This window comes from Hippichthys cyanospilos, chromosome 5, assembly GCF_059441005.1.
Source record: "Hippichthys cyanospilos isolate Australia breed blue-spotted pipefish chromosome 5, RoL_Hcya_1.0, whole genome shotgun sequence".
In the NCBI taxonomy this organism is placed as follows: Eukaryota; Metazoa; Chordata; class Actinopteri; order Syngnathiformes; family Syngnathidae; genus Hippichthys; species Hippichthys cyanospilos.
This window is the reverse complement of record NC_142373.1, coordinates 16679385-16703123: the sequence shown is the minus strand read 5'-3', so window position 1 is coordinate 16703123 and position 23739 is coordinate 16679385. Positions and strand designations below refer to the sequence as shown.

The 23739-nt window shown below is 41.2% G+C and overlaps 2 protein-coding genes across 2 annotated transcripts in view; both read left to right on the top strand.

Moving 5' to 3' along the window:
• frmpd4 (FERM and PDZ domain containing 4) overlaps window positions 1–17041 on the top strand; it is a 39472-nt gene extending 22431 nt beyond the window's left edge. Inside the window, 17 exon segments of the mRNA XM_088415716.1 lie at window positions 1675–1791; window positions 6199–6359; window positions 6564–6666; window positions 7904–7949; window positions 8588–8692; window positions 9502–9609; window positions 9721–9852; window positions 10216–10335; window positions 10476–10612; window positions 11013–11139; window positions 11299–11388; window positions 11505–11687; window positions 11757–11877; window positions 11970–12923; window positions 13938–14108; window positions 14111–15094; window positions 15521–17041. Of these exon segments, the coding sequence (XP_088271842.1) occupies window positions 1675–1791; window positions 6199–6359; window positions 6564–6666; window positions 7904–7949; window positions 8588–8692; window positions 9502–9609; window positions 9721–9852; window positions 10216–10335; window positions 10476–10612; window positions 11013–11139; window positions 11299–11388; window positions 11505–11687; window positions 11757–11877; window positions 11970–12923; window positions 13938–14108; window positions 14111–15094; window positions 15521–16617 (4756 nt within the window). The 3' untranslated portion in view covers window positions 16618–17041.
• A 2447-nt stretch (window positions 17042–19488) lies between these two features.
• On the top strand, window positions 19489–23423 carry tlr7 (toll-like receptor 7). The gene is made up of 2 exons (XM_088415162.1): window positions 19489–19513; window positions 20289–23423. The coding sequence occupies exons 1-2, from the start codon at window positions 19499–19501 to the stop codon at window positions 23421–23423; spliced, it is 3150 nt and encodes a 1049-aa protein (XP_088271288.1). The 5' UTR covers window positions 19489–19498.
• The last annotated feature ends 316 nt before the right edge of the window (window positions 23424–23739 follow it).

Below are 23739 nucleotides of genomic sequence, written 5' to 3'. Positions count from 1 at the left end.
GGTCTAAAAATGACCAGGTACAGAATGAGTTAATCAGAATGTTTGTTTTTTTTTAACTAGTGTAGCTGGAACATTTTTGCCTTGATGTCCAGTTTTTGGACAATGCCAGATATGTCTCTCTTGCCCTAAAGACAGCACCTGACAGCTCTGCTCTCCTCTTTTGTCCGCCTCATCATAAATGCCTGAAACGCTACGTCGTGACGTTTTTGAAAAGGTTTGTCGTGTTGGAGCAACTCCTTATTGTTTTGCCATAAAAGCGCATTTTGTCTGTTTCGCGGAGCTGAACAAGCTCCAAACACGACGGGCGTCACGCTCCGGTATAATGCCATTACATAGAGTCAGACTGACTGAGCGACTGACTAAGCAGCGTGCGTGACGCGCTGCTGCGCTTACGCATCACAAACCTCTCGAGGCGGAATACAAACTAGATCCCACCAACTACGTAATCATTTTACCAAGATCTAAATTATGGATGCTCACTATTCCTTATTTTCAAGCTTTTCTCTGTACAAAAACTAAATCCTTGAGTAGTCACTGATACCAAGTACTGATACCAATAGTACTTGTACCTCTAAAAAAAAAAAATACAGACCTACATGTCCCGGTACAGCAAGTTTCCTTTAAAATGCAAGGAAGTTCTAGTTCATAACCATTAATGGACATGGTGAGTACTGATATCTTGAAATAAGTATGGTATCAACACTGCTACAGATACCCGGTATCAGTACTCGCCCAATTGTTTAGGATTCTTTTCCCCTCTGTTCTTGTTGTTCATGTACAGTAACACCCTGTTTTTTCATTATTCAGGAATGCCTTTAACACTTGAAGGGATGCTAAACATATTAGCCATTTTTAGCAGTAAAACGTTAATATTTGATCTGTGATTATTTTGATGACTGAATTGGGTTTGTATACAATTATTACATTTAAAAACAAATGTATCCATTTGTTATCGATATGTTACACAGGTAATCACTGTTCACCTGTTTTCTGGGTTTGCACACTCTTTTAGTGTCAATTGTTATCAGAAAAGAACATTTCTAGAATATATTTATCATTTTCACTCATCTTTCAAAGCTAATGTGTTAATATTGTGTGCTATGTTTATGTAAATATGAGTGGTATCATATGAAAGATGGATTTCCATTCCTTACCTAGAACTGCATGTAGGTAATAGTTATGTTGTATGTTTGGAAACACTGCCATCCAATGGTCAGAGTTATCACTACAGTGCTCGATTGGCTTATATTAGGTAAGCATTAGTCAAGGGCGTCAGTTCCCCTCCATAAACAATATATATATATATATATGACCAGAATTTTACTATCTTTTCTTGTTATTACTATTTTAAAAGACAAGATTTCTTGTCCATGGCACTGAAAGAGATAATGGTGACGTCTAGTTTCCGAGTCTAGTTTTCAAGTCCAGTTTCCAAGTCAAGATCTAGCTTTTGATGCTTGTGTGGCTTAAACAAAAGTCACCTGGGATAGAATCCAGATTGCACTGAACAGAATAAGATGTATAAAAAAAAATGTACGGGTGGATAGATAAGAAACGCCATGTTGGAAAGTCTCAAAGGAAAACCATTCAAAACACCGCGAACGGACTTAAAATTCTGCCTGTAGGCCAAGACTAATTTACTACTTGGTCCCTCTCCCCTTCTCTCATGTGCAGCCACAGGACCAAGTCATCAGGCTGGCCGCCCCCTTCAGGGACGTGGAGTACCTCGCAGGGACCCCCCAATGGCTGGGACATGGGCACCAATAGAGAGGGGCGTGACTGCTACATCAAGTGAGTGTTTTAAAGGAGCTCCGAGCCCCAGATGTTTCAGACCACTTGGCAAAGCTATGATTATTCCGCCAGCGTCACTGCCTCCACGCCATCTCCATCTGTGCATTCGGAATACTGATTCGCTTTTCCTTAGCCCGCTGTGCGCTCTCTCTCTGTCTTTCTTTCTTTTTCTCGATGCCCTGAGCGCCACACTCTCCCTCTCACACACCCACCACACTCTGCTCGCAGTCTCCCGTATGCAGAAGAGGACTTTTTTTTTTTTTTTTAAATACCAAATTCACCTGTGCGGGAATTTGCTTTTGCGCTGCTGCTTGGCTCATTCGTCAGAGGATTCCGGCTTAATTAACTGTCACGTAAAGGTAAAAAGATGCTAAGTCACATGCTGTGTTGTGTATATCACTTGAGGGAATATAACTTTACGTGTTCCGAGATAAAAAGAGAATTTGTTATAATGTCGCTCATGATTTGTGGACTAGACTCATGACTAGACTCGCGATGACATACAGTCTTTACAAAGTCATCAAACTGCATGAATTTGTCTCCGATCCGCCTCTCCGTCTCGCGTATTTTCCGTGATGCAGCAACGAGGAGGTGAAGCCTCGTCACACGCGGGTTGTAGCCCGGCGTGCGTGATGTTGGAGAGGCGTTATATAAGAAGCGAAAGCGCTGGCTGCAGTCAGCCCGGGCATCTGCATGAGGCAGATTCGCCGAGGCTCTTCTGGCGTCCGACCTGGGTCGTCAAAATTTGCGGGAGACTCATAAATAATCAAACGTCCGCTTGTATGTCTGTCACTGGCCATCCGAGCGCGCGGAGGCCGACGGGCACAATGCGAGTCGGTAGAATTCCTTCAAGCGACGTGCCTGCGTGACAGAGGCGCATAAATAAAGCAGTGGCCATTTAATATTAACTGTATGAAAAGGATGTGCAGCCCAGGGATGGATTTTGAAAGCGTGTTGAGAAAGCTCAGGAAAATGATTTGACACTGACTTTTTGGGAGATGCTCTTGATTAGGTCCTGCAGAACACAATGTTTGCAAGGATGTCACGTCTTGATAAGTAATTGCATAAAGAATCAATACCGTGTTTGTGAAAATGGTAAATGGGGTGCGCTTGCAGAGTGTTTTCTACACCGTATGCTGCCAAAAGGATTGACAATAAAATGAGTGTATTTATTGACCACATACTTCTTAAATATGAGGTATGTCCTGATCATGTTATCAGAAATTGGACCCGGTCACTGCTTGCAAATGCTTGGCAAGCTTCTTCAGCAACCTCTGGTGAAAGGCTGGGCGAAATGGAAAAAAAGATAATATCTTGATTTTTACCAGTTTTTTTGAACGATTCTGATATTAATCGAAGTAATAATGCCAACAAACATTTATTTAAAGCAGTCCTTTAGAAATAGTGGGACGTGACCCTGGTGAACAGGCTTTGTATTTGGCGTGTAAAGTGTAATGACACATCCATGGCACCAGATGGTGCAGTGGCAAGGTGATTTTTGTGATTTTTTTTTTTTGTGATGATTCATTGTATTTATTTATTTATTGTTCAGTTTATGTGTTCTATATGCAAATATTATATGAACAAATGGGAAAAATATTTTCATTTCATACAATTTTCGGGAGAAAAATACTGTAATTTTTGGACAACAACCCTGCTTGTTATAGTTCAGTGTGGCTTAGCTGCAGGATTTTTTTTTCTTTGCTAGCCGCAACGTCACAATCCACCGGTAAAGCAAATGCGTGCATATGTTTAAGTTGTAAGTTTATGGAACAATTATGATATAGAACTGAATAGATGGTGTAGATGTATTAAAAAAATATTTTTTAAAAATATAGAGTGTAAAAATAAAAATATTTTTTATATATATATATATATATATATATATATATATATATATATATATATATATATATATATATATATATATATATATATATAAAATTTCTTAATAACAATATATTTACATTTGAGGGACCATATTAGGGAAAAAAAATCTGCCAATACGTGACACTAATTGTTTTTAAGTGATGTGGTTTGACCAGTCCGGCTCACTTGAGAATAGTTTTTCATCCATGTGGTCCCGCGTGAGACCCCTGACCTAAAGAGTCAATAGAAGTCTGTTTCGGTAGTGGAGTCCAGTGGCGGTTTCTTTACACTACCCTACTCTGAATACAATGACATTTCCGGCTAAAGGATTTTGTTCTTAAATGTTGACAAATAATGGACAAGGAATGAGATTTTAACCAAATGCGAAGGAGCATGAGTCACTGTTATTGCGGGTGGAAAAAAAAAAAATTAAGAAGCAGGTGTGAGCAGACAATAAAGACCAACACTTGCTCTGTCTTTTCCAAAATTGAAATTGTTCCAGAGGAACAAATGTTGTCAATGCTGTCAATTGTCTAATTTTAGGGAAATTAAAATGCATAAAAACTGCAAATGTTGTCCGTACATCTGTCTTTAGGTGTCCTACTAAAAAGGAAAAAAAAAATCATTGTGGAGCTATGCTAGCTGCTAATTCGAATAATTAGGGGCCATCACATACATGGCTGTCTGCACAATGGGAAGGAAGCCATGTTAAGCAGGTGCCTGGCGCAGGGGAATAACTGGTACAGGTCCATATGGTTTTGACCATCTGTTGACTTTCTTACTTTGGGAAAAGAAAAGAATAATAAATGTTAATAGGCACCAAAATGTGTCAAGTTTTTTTTTTTTTTTTTTTTTTTTAAGATGTTGAACAGTGTTTAAAAATTACAGGACAGAACATGTCATCAAAGCCCATCAAGATTCATTTTCACTGGGCTGGCAGTAGAAAGAGTTGATACAAGTTGAGACATGGCTTATATACATTTTTGCTAGTCGGGCAGGCGCTATGAATCATTTCAGCTTGGACCTTCATCGTACTTCCTATATGAGCTGATTGGTCTGGCTCTGACCTTGTGTTTCTGGGCTTTGTATTTTGTTGTATTTTTGCCGTGTCATGCAACTGTCCACCTCTGCCAAGTATACTTGGTTCAAATTTGATTTTTGACATTTTATAATTGGTGTGTTTAGTTTATTGTTTTTTTTTTAATTTATTTTTACATGTACTGTTTTTTTTAAATAAATATACATTTTTCATTTATTATTTTTTCTATGTTTCTTTTACTGTACTGTTTCTCATTCGTTTTGGTATTATATTACCACTATATATATATATATATATATATATATATATATATATATATATATATATATATATATATTATATTTATATATTATTTATTTATTTATTTATTTATTATATTAAACCACTGATTTAGAGAAGACCACGGTGAGGCTATCTCTCGATGATGCGCTCACTCTTTTTTTTTATTCTATGTGTAAGTAATGTGGAAAAAAAATGGAGATATTGTCAGTCACTATGCTATTGAGCAGTCTTCCGCGCTTTTCTCCTCCATTCTTGTTTTTGGCAAGTGACAGATTTTGCCGTCTTTGTTTCGTGAGCGGTTAATTGTTAGTAATTATTGTCGAATAGCACGTGTGTCAGGAATAAATGTGAATTACACACTGTCTGCCATGGACCAAGGCTTTCATTAACCCACATGGCCAGCGGGATCGTGCTTGCGATTCTGTGCTGAACAAACCCCTCAAGAAGGTTAAAACATTCAATCCCAAAGACATATTTATACGTCTTTACATAATCCAGACCTTCAATTCCAGGAAGCTTTTTACAGGGTTTTTTTTTATATTTGGGTATTGAAGGGCCCAAAAATAGCTGTCAGTGAATAGTTAAGAATGGAAAATTGTTCAAAATGCTTTGCGTTCAAATATGATGGCTCAGCTTGTCATAGAAAAATCGATGATGGCACCATTTATGTACCCATAAAAGATTTTTCTGTTTTTCGCCTTTAATTTCTACATTTTCTTTTACCTCTTCAAGCCATTCCAAAATTCATCCGATCAAATTATATTTAGCAATGCCCAAAAAAATCCCTCTTGGTGAAAATTCACCATTTTCACCAATTCAGTCCTCAGAAAATATTCTTAATTTTTAACATTTTTCAACTTTTCACCTGTAATTTCTACATGTTTCTACCAATTCAAGCCATTCCAATTTTAAACTGTTCCCATTATATTCACCAACAATTCCTTCTTGGCCAAAATTCATCATTTTCACCATTGAACTACCCATGAAATTTTTTAACAAACTTTTTAACTTTTTTCGGTTTTTGACCTGTAATATTTAATATTTTTTTCACTGATTCAAGCAATTCAAACACTCAACCTCATTCCACATCATCCAATCTTATTCCCATTCATACGGCGACTTATAATTCAGCCCGATCGCCTTCACGCGCAATTTCTTCAGGAATTGCATTCATCTAGTTCAACATAATACTAAGAACCCTTGCTGTATTTTCACAGCCAATTCAGCCAGAGCAGCTCCCTTGAAGAGGTTCGCTTGGATGGAGACAAGTTTGTGCCACCAGCACCCCGGAAGGTGGAGATGAGACGAGACCCGGTTCTGGGCTTTGGCTTTGTGGCAGGAAGCGAGAAACCCGTGGTGGTCCGCTCAGTCACGCCAGGTATAATGACATCTGCCGGAGGAGGGCCGGCAAATACACAATCGAAGTAGGAAATATACTATATCCGTAGCAGGTTTAGCTAGATGATTAATTTTTCAAATGATGACTCGATGAGCAAGCGCTCCAGACCAGAAATGAAAAGGCTCAAGAAACAATGCCCGATTTGTAATCATAAAAATATCTGGGGTGTGTGTGTGTGAACAGGGGGTCCATCAGAAGGCAAACTGATCCCGGGGGACGAGATCATCATGATCAATGATGAGCCAGTCAGTTCCGCACCCAGGGAGAGGGTTATTGACCTTGTCAGGTAGGACAACACAAAAAGACACTTTTCTTCATCTGTGCCCAGGTGACACTTCTCATGCATTTTCATGCAAACCATCAAAACGTTCAAAATTACTTCTGATGCACCGTGGATGACTAACACGGTGGACAACTTTCCTGAAAACAGTTGTAAAAAGCCTATTTTTACCAAATTAGATATGTTGGGGGTTTTTTCCGCCATTTGCAATTATCTTTACCTTATTTCCTGCCATGGGCGTTCAAAATAGCTTAGTGTCACTCAAATGATCTATTTTCAAACAATGATTACCAAAGAACGGAACAAGGTCGAAACTTACTTTCTGTTTCCAGGTAAAGAATCGGATATGATGTTTCATATCGTACCACCGATGTCTACATAGTCATACGATACGATATTCTGTCGGCCTTGAAAGATGTGTCAAAATCAGGCTAGCACTCCAGGGGTTGTCTTTTGAGATAATGCTTGGCACTGAAAGAGCTCACCTGGAATTATTTTTTGTCAATCGATTAAACATGTAGAAATCTAAAATTGTCCAACTCCTCAGAATTTCACTCTCCCAAAAGTAAACACATTTTTTTTTCCTCCACTACGAAATCATCGTGTTGAGCCAAAATAAGGCATTTCAAATATTTGAGTATATTTTAGCAAGCAATGATTAATATTGTTGCAGATTTTATGACATGGGATCAAACATACCAGTAAACAAATCGTAAAAAAAATCATGTTGTGTCAGACTGCTAGTTCATAGTGTGCCGAGTCATTCATGTCGTTCACACCAGCCTATAGCGAGCACTCGGGCACTGCTAGCTAATCGCTAATTGAAGCTAAACAGAGCCCTCTACAGGTACTGTATTTGTATGACTGGATTTTTTTTTTTCGACTAGAATTCAGGAAGAAATCCCATTGGACTCCAATATCGTTGACTGATGACATGGGGTCACTCAAATAATGATGATTGAAAATAAAAACTCTTCTAAAGAATACCAGCTTTGGAAGCAGAAAGACTGTCAAAGAAAAGCAAATTTCCGCATGTACGACGCGAGACATTAATGAAATTCATTTTGGAAAAAGAGTCCAATTCCGCTGCTCCTTTGCAGCTTTTGTTATTTTTGGTGAGAAACACGGAGCTGCCAAGAGTCCAACTAGTGTCCAAATAATTAAAAAAAAAAAGACAATATTTTCTAAGATGATCTGTCCTTCTGGCTCAAATCATAAGGATGTGTTATCTTCAATTTCACAGGAGCTGCAAGGAGTCCATTTTGTTGACAGTTGTTCAGCCATACCCGGTAAGTGTCTTCCAGTCAGACTGCTCATTTATTTGGTACTAATAAAAAAAATATGTCACGCATAACCCTGAGCCAAATGTACTGCCAATGGATCTGTTGTCAGTCTTTTCCCGCCGCGGCATCATATCCTTGTAAGACTTCGGATTAACTCAATGACAAGTCAACATTTCTCAGCCTCCGAGCACCAGATGGTCATCTGAACGCAGCCAAATGTCAGTTTGTTGTACTTTAGTTGATTTTCCATCAAAATGAGCTCAAATGGTCTGTTGATGCATCAGATTGGAATCATTCTCTCCAATAATCAGGCGTTAATCAATAGCGCTTGATCGGGGCGAAACAATTTTTCGGTTTCAATGGGCAATTAAATTTGCGGAACGATATGAATTGCCAAAAAAGGGAAAGGATTTATGGAGTTTCATAAGACTCGAAAGGACCAAGGAGCCCTTCTATTCCAGGCTGTAATTACTTCCATTTACCAGACGTTTCTTTGCCGTCTCAATGACACACTTGATGGCGAGCGGGGTTATTATGTTTCAAAGGAGAATACGTTCTGAATGTGTGTGAAGATGGGGGGGGTCTGACTCATTTGAGAAAGACCCAAAAGTCCTTTAACATTTTTTCTTTTTTCTGTCCCAAAGTCACCCAAGTCGGCATTCATCAGTGCAGCCAAAAAGGCCAAACTAAAGACAAATCCAGTTAAAGTCCGCTTTGCAGAAGAAGTCATTATCAACGGCCAGGTCCCTGTAAGTCGCGCATGCAACGTTTTTTGTTTTTTTTGGTGTGTGTTTCTCAAAGCTGACACAGAGCAGATAAGCTGAAATTTCTTTTCATTACACCGGAATAGAAAAGTGTGTAGGCGTGACTGACGGATGGAGGCACATGCTCTCTGCAAAGCACTTGACTGCTTTGTGAAATGTGTCGCAAAGAGAGAGCGACCACAATGTGCAAACTGAGGGAGCCCATTTTGGAAAGGCGGATACATCGCTCTACTATAATTTCATGTAATGCAGAGGCTGAAAGTGTTACGAGAAACACACAAACAAGAGATAGTGGGCTGACATTAAAAAAACAAAAGAAGTCCACTAAAACCTTTATTCAGTGACGTACGTCCGTATTATTATTTCAGCCCAGTTCCCCCTAAAATTGTCATTCATGCCCGCAACTCCAGATGATAGCTCGAATAACAGCAGCTGTTTTAATTCTGGCTCATCTGCTGAAAAATCGTGTCACTAATGAAAGTGTACATCCCTGCAAAATTTAACTGAATAAAGGCATACAAGGTTTTGCAAGGGAGTGACTATGAAACAATTTAGCACTAAGTTGCTTCATGATTCAATTACTTTGCTCTTGATTTGAAAAGAACAAACATACTGTTTCTGAAATAGTAATAAGAAGCATCAAATTCAAACCCGGTAAAATCTTACATACCCCCTGAAAGAAGTAAACATTTTCTGACCTATGTCTCCACAACACAGTATATAAAAAAAAAAAACATTCTTCTGTTCTGCGCTTTCTTCTGATGAGTCTGTCTTTTTGTTGTCATTCCTCTCAGGAAACTGTGAAGGACAACTCGCTTCTTTTTATGCCAAATGTTCTCAAGGTCTACCTGGAGAATGGCCAGACTAAATCGTTTAAATTTGACAGCAACACGTCTATAAAGGTGGGATGTAGCGCTATGTAATGCAGTTGTATGATCGCAACCCACGTAATATCGCTTTGAAAATGCTCACCGTGGCTAAAATGAGACTATTTGCATGATTGTTTGCTATAGGATGTGATCTTGACACTGCAAGAGAAGCTGTCCATTAAGAGCATTGAACACTTCTCTCTGATTCTGGAGCAGAGGGCGGAAGGATCGGCCAGCAAATTGATGCTTCTGCATGAGCAAGAAATGCTAACTCAGGTGAGAGGAGGAGAGAGTGCAAATTCGCCAAACCCCTGAATGCAATTTCCTAACTATATTTCTCCCAGATATGTTTTTTAAAATCAAATTCCAAATTGTACAACAGGTATATTTAAAGGTTCCGCCGTAATCCGAACAAATGACAAAATATTTGCAGAATCCTTGCATTGTAATCCACAAGAAAACCAAAGATCACGCCACCTCAAGTGTTATCTTGTAATAATACCAATCAATCCTGTAGAAGGTCAAAAATACATGAGTGAATGGCGAATGCTATACTGTACGTGCTCATATAAATACGCACATAAAAATGTACGACTTTCGAGTAAATGTGAGACTGCTTGTGCTGAACTTATCTTGTAGGTGACGAAGAGGCCAGGGTCACACAAGATGAAGTGTTTTTTTCGCATCACCTTTGTTCCGAAGGACCCTTTAGAGCTGCTTAGGAGAGACGCGATAGCTTTTGAGTACCTCTACGTGCAGGTGAGTAAACAATAGATCAATATTATGGATACTGTATAGTAGTGTAATTTGATGTATGTTTATTGTATAGTTGTGCTTGCGCAATCATTCCGTCAGTAGGTCACGTAACCTCTTGTCCTCTCTCTCTGTTACGTCTCAAGAGTTGTAATGATGTGGTACTGGAGCGATTCGGGTCAGAGCTGAAATATGACACGGCCCTACGTCTGGCCGCCCTACAAATGTACATCCTGACCATCAATACCAAGCAGTCCCAGAAAGTGTCCCTCAAGTATATTGAGTAAGTAAAAAGTAAAAAAAAAAGTTTTTAAAAAAAAGTAAGAAAAAAAGGTAAAGTAAAAAGTAATGTAAAACAAAAGTAAAGTAAAGCAACTTTTCGGGCTATTTGTTTGATTCAAAAAGTTTGATTGAATGACTAACCTACGAAAAAAAAAAAATAAGATGGCGTGTATTGTGGATTATTAATTTCTGTAGCCCACAAACGAATCTAATTTTGAGTTGTGTTCTTTCTCGTATCTATTACTCAAGCCTAATCGGCAGTGTGCAGCGGAAAAGCCGATGCAGATGAATTAATAACCCAGCTCTTGATATTTTAGTTGCTTAAAAAAAAAACAGAGCTTGCTGTTGTCCCCTCACCATTGATTGACCTTCTGTAATGTTTATGAATTGTGCATCCACAGGAAGGAGTGGGGGCTGGCCTTGTTCCTGCCACCTGCAGTGCTGTCCAGCATGAAAGAGAAGAACATCAAAAAAGCGCTCACTCACATCCTCAAAACCAACCAGAATCTTGTTCCACCTGGTAAAAAGGTAAAGGCAAAAGCCTCACATTCATAGTCTTCCACGTTCCCTCAAACCTAAAAGTTCCCTCCAGCTGATGAATAACATTTTACTCTAAGACACAGAAGAAATTGCTGAGAAATTCTCCTTTGAATCATTTCTGACTTGATCTAATATTTCCCCTTGCAGCTGACTGCCTTGCAGGCTAAGGTCCATTATCTGAAGTATCTCAGCGACTTGAGGCTCTATGGAGGTCGGGTGTTTAAGTCCACACTCATTGTAAGTGAAACCATCCTGTCTACTTTTAACGAAGGGCATGCGGCATGAAAACGTCAAACCTGCTGTTCAGTCTGCGGTACATGAAGAAGTGAGACTTGTGCTGGTTCTTTTCGCAGCAAGGTGAGAAGCACACTGAAGTGACCTTGCTGGTTGGGCCCAAATATGGCATCAGTCACGTGATTAACACCAAAACCAACCTGGTGGCACTCCTGGCCGATTTCAGCCACGTCAATCGCATTGAGATGTACGCCGAAGAGGAAAACAAAGTTCGAGTGGAGCTTCATGTTCTGGATGTTAAGGTAGGAATCTTTTTGATAGGGTTGACGTTGCTAGTATTTAGTTATTTTACTCTTGCGCCTCGTTTACAGCCCATCACTCTCTTAATGGAGTCTGTTGATGCAATGAATTTGGCCTGTCTGACCGCCGGATACTACAGATTACTGGTGGATTCTCGACGGTCCATCTTCAACGTGGCCAAGAACACGGACGGTACGGAAATAAGTGTGACCGCAAAGGCGATGAGAGAACATCTCGGTCCGTCGGCGCGGTCCATAGATCTCTTTCCTTTGATTCCTTTGCAGGCCACGCAACCAGGCTCAAGCAGAACTACCAGGCCATCGAGTGTACATACAGCACACCCCAAAAGGGATACGAAGACAGAGCCAACCAGAGGTGCAGCCAGGAATTCTCAGACCAGGAGTGTGACTATCTGGACCGCGGCAGATGTGAAGGCCAACCCTCCTACATGTCCGAGCTCCACCAGGCACAGCATTCAATACACATAGTGGAAAGGGCGGAGTTCTGCAGGGTTCCGTCCACCCAAACGTACCTGAATGTTCCAAGAACCAAAGGCCAAGAACCGTGTAGAAGCGCAAAGGTGTCTTTCATTTTTGGAGATCCTCCCCTAGACACGGTAAACCCTCAAAACCTGGGCTACCAGAGACTGATGGATGACACTTCCGAGATTATAGACAATCACAGCCCCATGTACAGGCGCCTTGAAGAGGACTACAAGATGATGGATGCCCTGGAAGATGGCGATGGGTATCAGTATTCCACCAAAATGTTTGAGGAGCCGCTGCTGCATGACATCTGCTATGCAGAAACAACGGACGACGCGGAAGACGAGGACGACATCAGCTGTGAAGAAGATATGGTGATGAGCGACCTTGACAAGCCCGCATTGCTCTCCCTCTCAGGGTCCAGCGATGACATCATCGATTTGACCTCCCTCCCTCCGCCTCCGGAGGGTAACGACGAGGAGGATAACGATGTGCTTCTGCACTCTCTAAACCTGGCCATAGCTGCCCCTCCTCCTGGCTTCAGGGATAGCTCCGACGAGGAGGAGCAGCAGGAAATTGGGATTCAGGCCCAGGGGGGTCGCAACGATATCCCGGTGTCCCTCATAGATTCTGTGCCCCCTCGCAGAGCTCAAAACCAGGGGGAGCCCCTCGACGAAGCCGTTGTATCTACGTTGCAGGCGCTCGAGGCCCTTGCTGCGGCTGAGGAACCAGCACAGTCTGAGAACAGCACAGGTTCCCCTTTTACTATTGTAACATTCATTCATTAACATCACAAATACGCCAACCATTCACTTTTCATTTGTTGCTCTTCATTTTTTTCCAATAAAACACATTTTGTTCTGTATTTCCATTTGTGTGCGTTTCTTCATTCGTTTGTGCATACACATTCATTCTCATTACCAAAATGTTTATATGTTGAAGTATGCTAAAGGCATAGCTTTTGTTCCTAAAATGCAACGTGATGTTGATGAGCATACCCGAAACGCTGTGTGAGAAAATGTTATATTAGCATTCATCTTACAAGTACGTTAAAATATACTTCATACTTTTACTAATACTTTTTAACAATTTTCTCGACTGGACTTGTAAATATATTAAAAAATGGGAGGATTTTCACTTTGTGACTGTTTTGTTTGAATTGTATTCGAATAATTACCTCCCAAATTTTTAGCTAGCTACCTTAAGGTCTTCCACATACTATAACGTTTTGCAGCAGTACCTCAAAAATGGTCCTGAATCAACAAAAAAAAAAACATTCAAAAACATTTTTGTGGCCAACTAGTATCATACTATTTTGATTCATTTTGATCGATTTAAAGAATCTCTATGTCTCTCTAATCTCTACTGTTCGCTCCTTTATCGCAGGGGTTACATTTCCAGAAATAACCGCAGTAACTAAAACCTGTGGACTTTTTTTTTTTTTTGCTTTTGTTTCCTTTTTTGTTTTCTTTTTTGAAATACATAACATTTTTTGTCTGGTCCGACTATGAAAGAGTATAACTACCAAGATAAATAGTGAGGTAAACCTGCAATAGAAAAAGTTGTGGTCATTCATGAAAATCAACGATAGAGTGAAGCAGCAATAGGAAAACCACATTGCAGCGAGAGAACACTATAGTCATGCATTCTCATTCTCATACCCGCTCAACAATCACCATTCCCTTTCACTCATTACTTGATGGGATCATTTCCGAGATACCTACAACGAATGCACTGATTACGTTTTTGTCTTTCTGTGGCATACAGGTGTAGAAATATCACGAGCGTTTAGTCCAGAGTCGTCCGATTCTGGCAATGAGACAAACTCATCCGAAATGACCGAAAGTTCGGAACTGGCCGCCGCCCAGAGACACGCGGATCACCACTTGAGGATGCACGTAGCCGGGCCGGAAGGATATCACGCCACAAACGACGAAAAGAGGAGGGACTTGGCGAAAGTGGATCGGAGACGGTACAGGAGCATCGGGGCGAGGAGCTGAAATCGCCGGCTGCGGCCTCGTCCCAGCTTTTCCACTCTGACGGTGGAGAGATGGAACCAGAGACGATGGAAACAAAATCAGTCAGCGAGCACTTGACTAAGATGCACATCGGCTCACTTATGAACAGGCACAGAGGAAAACAAGGGGAATTTGAGAACCGAATCCAACGAGACACCTGTGACCAATCGGAAAGATCTCAGGTGACATCCCAAGAGTTAGCCAAAGAAGAACCTCTGCATCTCGTCGGCAAGTATAACACCTTCACCGTGAGAGATTCCTATTACGTCAATCAGCTTGATCTGGGGCGAACTCCCCTCAAAGAGCGCCATGAAAAATGGCTGCACCGATCGCCGGGAAACAAAATGGACGAGGCCCTCTCTCCGGAATATGTGAATGAGTCACAGGCCTCCCACACGGACAGGTTGACAGTGAAGGGAGGGAAGCAGGACTGCGATGAGAGAAGCCAACCGTTAACTGCCCAACTCCGCTCTCCTTCCAAAGGACAGGAGGGCGCCGATACTTCACGGGACGCTGAGCAGCAAATGAAGACCACGTCATCGGAGCAAGACGTCACGAGGCTATACGAATACCACTTGAGCAAGCGCATGTCATCTTTGCAGAGTGAGGGGGCGCATTCTCTCCAAAGTTCACAATGTTCCTCTATCGATGCCGGGTGCAGCACGGGGAGCAGCAGCTGCGTCACGCCGATGGATTCTCCCCTATGTGTCGCGGACAACGCGTATGTACTGTCCGAGTCCTCGTTGAAGGGGTTGAGCTGCGTAACTTGCGCGGAGGAAAAAGCCTATGTTCCTCCGGGGCAAAATAAGGACGCCGCGCCGCTAAGGAAGACGCAGGCGACGACCAGTGCGGACTCTGGCTTTGGAAACAGCAGTCACAGATTATCAAAGATAAAAGAAACCACAGGTAACACGAAGTCATGTCCTGCTGCTACTATAACTCACTTCCAACATTTAACATACAAATAATGTTGAAGAATCTCAAATAAATTCCAAACATTTCAAGATGAACCCATTAGTCCCATTAGGGACTCTTGGGTTTACATCCCAAGACCGTCCCAAAAAACGAAGTTTCGGTGTTACAAATGATGCACCTCAAAAGCCTCCCTCTATATATATGTATATCTATACATGTGTGTGATACGTTTTCACAAACACGTGCATCAAATATTTCGGGGGTAATTGTGACTTCAATACCATCGTTACAAACGTTATCGATTATCTGCAGTGCTTCAACATACAGTTAAAGATTCAAGAAAACAAAATGAATATTGCTATTTGGTGTCAAGTGGATGCTTAACGGTTGTCTGTTTTGCTCCTCCCCCTAGTGTAGCCTGCGCACATCAGAGGACGCTTGGAGAAGAGACATCTTTAGCCACCACAGTCATGTCATCATCGTTATTAGCAAGCTGCACAGAGTCCAGTGGGCTGGATTGGGTCGGCCCAGAGTCCGACCCACAAGCCCTGCCTTCCCCCTCTAGCGGTTCCTCTTGTGACCTTCTCAAAGGCAGCCTCGGGAAGCCCCGCAGGGCTTCCATGCGCAAGAGAAGCTGGAGCACCATCATGCCGAGCTCCAGGAGCTTTGAGGCCTTGTTAGAAAGGACCAAAGCCACGTTGACGGGAAAATTAGAGGCACAACACCTTTGGAAAGCCCAGCGCGTACCGTACGCCAAAACGGTCACCAAAAGCTTGTCGCACGGTTCGGTCACTTTAAATTCCGCATGCGGACGTCCGCCAAAATCAGACGCAGGCCCGTTGAGATATCGTAGGCCGGTCAGCTGCTGCTTCACCCGGAGACAGAGGAGCGCCGAGCATGACGACAAGGAGCCGTCCAGGCTCGCGTTCTCAGGCGATACTGAAGCGGAAAATAAAGCTGAGCAGATCAACATGGCCGAAATGAGCCTGGAGGAGAGGTTGGCTCAAGTCAATTCCATGAAGGGAAAAACCTACAGCCTCCGTACGGGCTTTGCGCTTGCACGGACGGATGCCTTACAGATGCTTAGCTTGCTACGATGCGGCCGCGCGTCCAAACGTACGAAAAAGGAAGACGGCGACGCGGAGACCTTCTCGCGGCTGCTCACCACGCAGGCCAAAGTGCTGAGCGGCGCCTGCGCTCAGATGGCCGCCGAGTACGGAAGCCCGGAGGAGTTGCTGCTAACGCTAACGCACAGCTTCCACACGCTCTGCTGCCTCACGCAGGCCTGCATGTCCCTGGAGGAAGGCTTGCGGGGTCACGCGGAGCGGCGCCAGCTGGGAGCCAAGGTGGACCAGGTGCTCATCAACTACGTGCGTCTACTCAAAGCCGCCGAGGCGTCTTTGGTCAGCTCCCCCGAAGACCCGAGCGTAAAGGCGCTGACGCAACACTCGGCCAACATGTCTGCCATCATAGACGCGCTAATCAACCTAATGACAACACTGTGCAACAAATAACGTAATTCGATTATTGATTTCAAAGCCATAACATGACGACGTGAACTGCTGTGAGAGGGAAAAAAATGCCTTGTGTACACTATATTTTATTAATGTAGAAATATTTGAATCACAGAATTTTAAAAAGATTTAAGCCTTCTAAGACGACCCATACGGACCTCCACCCAAGTATTTATTAGTATGTTCAAAGAAATATTTAAATTATATATTGGTTGTATGAGATCATGTTTTGTAAAACGTAAATAAAAAAAAATCTAATATGTTGGAGAAATACTATGTACAGCTGTAGACAAATCATTGCACAGGAAGCGATTGAATTTCAAATAATGCACTTTTTTCATTTGCTGAGTGATTACATGGACACTGTGTACACTTTCCCTGTCATTTTTTTGGTCAACATCATTAAAAAATACTAAATGACCTCAAACAAGTCTGCAATGTTTTGTGTATGACAAAAATTATAATTTTTTGTTTAATATTGCATTTCTTGCAATGGCCGACTGTGGTAAACATACTGCAAACAAAAAAGATGCAATCACAAAAACAACGCAAACTTACAAAAAGCAAGCACAAAAAATATGCCATGTTTAAAACAGCTCCAAAAAAAACAAAAGAAAATGTTGCATATAAGTAAAATAGCTAATTACAAACTTAACATGGTGGCAAAGACAAACAAATAGAAAAATCGTCATTCTCTTTTTTTAATAACTGCTATTGTTAACTTTTCCATTCCGGTAGTGTGAATAACTGATCTATTACTGTTGGTACCGCCCCCTGGTGGTGTCAACTTGCAGCATATTTCATCTCGTTGCATCTTTTTAGAACTTAAGTTTTTAGTTTGTTTTGTTTTAAGTTTGCATATGTCACTTTTGCATGTTTGTTGTAAATTTGCTAACGTTTCGGCTTCCTGATTACATCTTTTTTGCTGCATTTTTTTTAATGTTTGCATTTTTGGCTCGCAGTTTTGTTCTGTTTGTTTTTTGCCTCTTTCCTGTGTTTATGGCGTTCTGCCAAGTTGCAGTCCGTTCGACCCCGTTGGCCACGAGTGCACTATTCTAATATGTTCTTGGCTCGGAGGCGCCAAAGCAGAATAACAAAAGAGAATACTGAGTTTGTTGGCTAATTTGTATTACTCAAACACACTCACGCGGTTGCATGTGTAATTTCATAACTATGTAAAATAATTCATGCTTTTACCATTTACTCTACAGCTTGAGTGCTGGCGATGCCTTTTGAATTAGTGATGATGGGCTACTTCAGCGTGAGTGTTCAGAGTTAAGTGTCAGAGCAGACAAGCGCATTGCATAATGTTAACGAGTCTGGGTGGGGGAGAGGAGATGGGGGACTTTTATAATGGCTTGCTCTTGTAGGGGTGAAGTTTCAATATTTTACCACTGTGCAATAAAAAATAAATAAAAAAAGAGAAGCCAGCACACTTTTTTAAAAATGTATTTGTGCTGGTAATCCTGATTGCATAATAATCTTGGAGAGAGGAAGAGTTGGATGGATTTTTTTTTTTTTTTTGCTTCTTTTCCAAAAAGAAAAATAATCAACCCGGACAAAAGCAGACACTGGTTGAAACCTTAGCAGTTCTAATCATCATTTGAACCCCTCAAATGTCAATAGGCATTCTATTATCAGCTTAAATATACCATATTTTCCACACTATAAGGCGCACCTAAAATTTTCTCAAAAGCTGGCAGTACGCCTAATAATCCGGTGCGCCTTATACAGCATATAAACCGTAAATTTTCATTTTTGTGGGACGAAAAGAAATCAACCATAATCGCCATTTAAATTCTTCAATTTTTACCTCTGCATTTCAGTTATAATTAAATTTTCTGTAACATCCTGTTTGAAATTTTGAAATGTTGTATGTGCTCCAAGGCTCCAAGGCGCAAAAACAGCAGTTTTTTGTAAAATAAAGCGCAATTTTGTAAAATAAATCCAGAAACCATTTTTAAAATAACAAAACAAGATATGTTAAAGTTTTAGGTTGCAATTTGATTTAAAAGTTTAATATTCACTTGAATCATATTCATTTATTCATCGTTTTTGAATCATATTTATTGATCATATCAGAAATTTTATAAATCATCATTATTCTTAATTTCTGATAATCTATTAATAAAGTTTGACTGGCATCTGATTGTTTGGTTGAGATTACCTTTAGAGCAGCTCTATCTAATGGATACATAAAACAACCCCAGCCACCACTGTAGCTTCTATTCTATGCGCCTTAAAATGAGGTGCCCTTATATATGAAAACCATTTTAAATATGCCATTCATTGAAGGTGTGCCTTATAGTGCAGAAAATACAATAGGCAATGAAATTGGAGCAATGTATGGTTGATGACTCAACGTGCTACAGTAAATGTCCACTGCTCCATGTCTGTGTACTTAAAACATTTGCACAACCGCTTCAGAAAAGTAAAACCGATTTCTAATGTTAGAGTCAAAAGACAGATATTTAATGTCAACACATGTAACCAACTACTCTTCTGACATTATTTCTTAGTGTTGTTATGGCCCCTTATTTATGGAAAAGTGACAGAAAGTGCCAACTTTCAACAAATTACTTTATGTACAATGAGGTTTTGAATAAAACCATATCATTTGGAACTTTGAATGAGGATTGCTTAGTCAAGCTTTTTTTAAGAAGTGAAATATTCTAATGTGAACATATAATATTAATCGAAGTCACCATGACATAAGAAATGCCAATCAATCAAATCATGTGAAATAGTTTAATATATTGAAGAGGGAAAAAAAGGCATGTGCATGTGATTAAACGGAAGTGATATGAGGAAATAGTTGCTCTTCAGGCACCTGTTACTTTCATCTTTCGGTGACTATAGCAAGAAATCTCTTGTGGGTGCCATGTTCTGTCGTCTGGTATGTACCATTTATTCTTACTTTTTCCCTGTAAAAAAATTTGGATTCATGTTGGAAGGACCTTTAACATAAAGTTTTGTTTTAATAAAATAATAGTCCTATTTTCTTTGAGAGCTGTCAGTGAAATACTAATTTACCCTCGTGTTTCTTATTGTGAGCCTATTAATCATTGTGTGGAAACGAATTTGTGGAAACAAAGGTTTGGTTGCCTAGACTAGAGTACTTAGAGGAAAAAAATATGACTCATGTTATGACTCATGTTTTTTCATGATACACGATGATATATATATATATATATATATATATATATATATATATATATATATATATATATATATATATATATATATATATATATATATATATATATATATATATATATATATATATATACAGTATATCATCAAAACAACAACAACAAAACATTTAATAACTGTTGAGAGGAAGAGAGAATCCAAATAGTTTGTTCATTAGCAATAATCATCAATAATAAAGTCATCAAATGAAAATGATTAATGGAGACTAATAAAACAAAAACTTCACTGACAAACTTACATTTGTAATAGATGCATATTAAAGGGGTAGTCAAGTCGATTTTTTTTCTTATAATAAAATATTCAATGTGCCTTGACTAGTCGAAACATATTGACATTTTTATTGCGTTTGTTGAATCCACCCATTTTCATCAATTTGTGTCTCGCTGCATCGCTAATGGATAAGAGTATAGCAAAACTTTAACCCAGATCTCTGGCACATTTTCTGTGCTTCTTTCCAGATGTGCGTTACACTTCTGGGGCTTTTCTGCTGTCCTTCCAAACGGGCTCTCGTTTCATACCCCAAAACTCTGAAATGTGATGTAAATGAGTTGGACAACGGGAGCGCGGTGCTGGTGGACTGCAGCGCAAGAAACCTCAAAGAAATCCCGGCAGGCATTCCGCGAGACACCACCAATCTGACGCTCACCATCAACCATATCCCCGAGTTGAACTCCACTTCCTTTGCCAGCTTGGAGAACTTGACTGAGCTCGACATGAGATGCAACTGCGTTCCAATTAAAATCGGATCCAAAGACCACACCTGCACCAAGAGCTTGTCGATAAAGGAAAACACATTCGCCAGCTTAAGGAAACTACGAGCGCTATACTTAGATGGAAACCAACTCGGCGCCATCCCGGAAGGACTGCCTTCCGATTTAGTCCTTTTGAGTTTGGAAGTCAATCGCATTTTTCAAATTTCTCCTACAAACATCACGGCAATCAAAAGCGTGAAGATGCTTTATCTTGGTCAAAACTGCTACTATCGAAACCCATGCAACGCTTCCTATCAAATCGAAGAGGGATCCTTTTCACAGCTTCACAATTTGACTCTGTTGTCTCTGAAGTCAAACAATTTATCTTTCATTCCGCATCAACTACCTACAAGCCTTAAAGAATTGTATCTATACAACAACAAAATAGAGGAAGTCACAGAAAACGATTTCAAAAACCTAACTAACTTGGAGATTCTGGACTTAAGCGGGAACTGTCCCCGATGTTACAATGTTCCTTTCCCATGCACCCCTTGCCCGAACGAGTCCCCGCTTCAAATCAGCGAGTCGGCCTTCAGCATGTTGACCAAACTCAAGATACTTCGCCTGCACAGTAACTCTTTGCGATTCGTCATGCCCGAATGGTTCAACGGTACGAGAGAGCTGAGAGTCCTTGATTTATCGTCAAACATTTTAGCGACGGATATCGGGCATACAAAATTCCCACGCTTTCTGAGCAAACTGCAAGAATTGGACCTCTCCTTTAACTACGAACAACAGAAATATCCTGAAACTCTTATTTTGAGCAAACATTTTTCCAAGCTTAAGTCCCTCAGAGTCCTTCATATAAAAGGCTTTGTGTTTCAGCAACTAAAACCCGAGGGCATTGCTCCTTTAAAGCACCTGGCACAATTAGAAGTCGTAGACCTCGGTATGAACTATATTAAAATTGCAAACCTTAGTATCCTCACGGGTTTGCCAAATTATAAAATGGTGAGTCTTTCTGACAACAAAATATCAGCCTCATCCCAAGAGCAAAACACCATTGGCGGAGAGCGCGGGCCACCGTTCTGGCCTTTCGCGCTGGCCGATTATCAACTGAAGAAATTTGGAGAAATGCAGTACTTCCGATACGATGAAGAAGCACGCAGCTGCAGGCATAAAGATAAAGAATTTGCACCCGCTAAGTCATTCGCCAAAAAGGAATGCACTAACTTCGGAAAAACCCTGGACTTAAGCAGGAATAACATTTTTTTTTTGCACGCGGCCTTTTTAAATCTGTCCGAGCTACGGTGCCTTAACCTGTCAGGAAACGCCATGAGCCAAAGCCTGAACGGCTCCGAATTCAGCTACCTGACTCATCTGAAATATTTAGACTTCACGTTCAATCGTCTGGATTTGCAGTACGCCACCGCCTTTAAGGAGCTGAAAAATCTGGTAATCCTCGATATTAGCCACAACGGCCATTATTTCGAATCTGAGGGCGTTACTCACATGCTGAACTTCACAAAGAACCTGAAGAGACTGAAGATACTGCGCATGAACCACAACAAGATTTCGACTTCCACAAACACCGAGATGGAGAGCGAATCTCTGGAGAGACTCGAGTTCAGAGATAACCGGCTGGATATGCTGTGGAGGGACGGGGATACCAGATTCGTCAGTTACTTCAAGAAACTGCTTAATCTGAAAGTTCTGGACATCTCTCACAACAACCTGAATTTCATCCCGCATCAGGTGTTCAGCGGTCTGCCGGACGAGCTGTCGGAGCTCTACATAGCAAACAACAGATTGAAGTCCTTCCCGTGGGAAAAACTGCAAATAACGCAAAGGCTTGAAGTTTTGGATCTCGGCGGAAACAGTTTATCAACCGTTCCGAGCGTGCTCACAAACTGCACCAGATCGCTCAAGAAGCTCATCCTGCAAAAAAATCAAATCTTGAGCCTCACACCAAATTTCCTCAAGGACGCGTTTAACCTGTCCTATTTGGACGTTAGTTTCAATCACATAAGACATATCGAGCAGTCCAGCTTTCCCAACGATGTCGTCAAACGGATGGCGATGTTGCTTTTGCACAACAACGATTTTGTGTGCTCGTGCAACGTCACCTCGTTTGTCAGGTGGCTCAACAGCACCGCGGTGCCCATCCCCAAACTGGCCACAGACGTGGCCTGCGCCGCCCCCGAGACTCAGCGAGGTCGGGCCGTGATATCGGTTGACCTGCTGGCCTGTCAACACAATGACTTGTCAATCATTCTCTACATGCTCAATGCTTCCCTGGTCCTGAGCTTCCTCATCCTGTGCATCTCCAGTCATCTCTTCCTCTGGGACGTCTGGTACATCTACTATTTCTGCCGGGCCAAGCTGAGGGGCTACAGCCGCTTATACTCCCAGAGTTCTCTCTTTGATGCCTTTGTGCTGTATGACAAAGAAGATCCTGCCGTGCTGGAGTGGGTCACAAAGGAAATGCGCGTCCATCTGGAGGAACGAGGAGATCGCCGGTTGACTTTGTGTCTGGAGGACAGAGACTGGATTGCTGGCTACCCGCTGATTGACAACCTCTCACAGAGCATTCAAAAGAGCAAGAGGACCGTGTTCGTCCTCACCAATAAATACATCAAAAGCGGCAACTTCAAGACCGCTTTCTACATGGCCCAGCAAAGGTTATTGGATGAAAAAAACGACGTCATCGTCCTGATCCTCTTGGAGAAAGTGCCTTGTAATTCCAAGTATCTGCGGCTGCGGAAAAGACTGTACAAACGCTCCGTTCTCGAGTGGCCTACAAACCCACAAGCTCAGCCGTACTTCTGGTTCAGCGTGAGAAGCGTTTTGGCCACCGAAAGCCACAAGCAATACAACGACCTTTTTAAGGAGACCTTGTAGAATGACTAGTAGCGTCCTGAAAACACCTCTCCTAGATCAGATTTCTGTTGTTCAATAAAGATCAGATTTATTAGACATGCGCCAAAATGCTATCCCTGAAAACGTCTGACCAAAAATGGCAAAAAGAATTGCATGTTTGTTGTTTTTGAGCAAAGGACAGTCAAATGCAACAAAACATACAAACGTGGATGTTGTGATGACGCAAAAAAAAAAAAAAAACGAGGAAGACAAACAACATCAAGTCACACACACATGCGCCGTCATTTGAAAAAAAGTCAGTCACAGATGAAGAACTGATCAATTACCCTGTCATTGT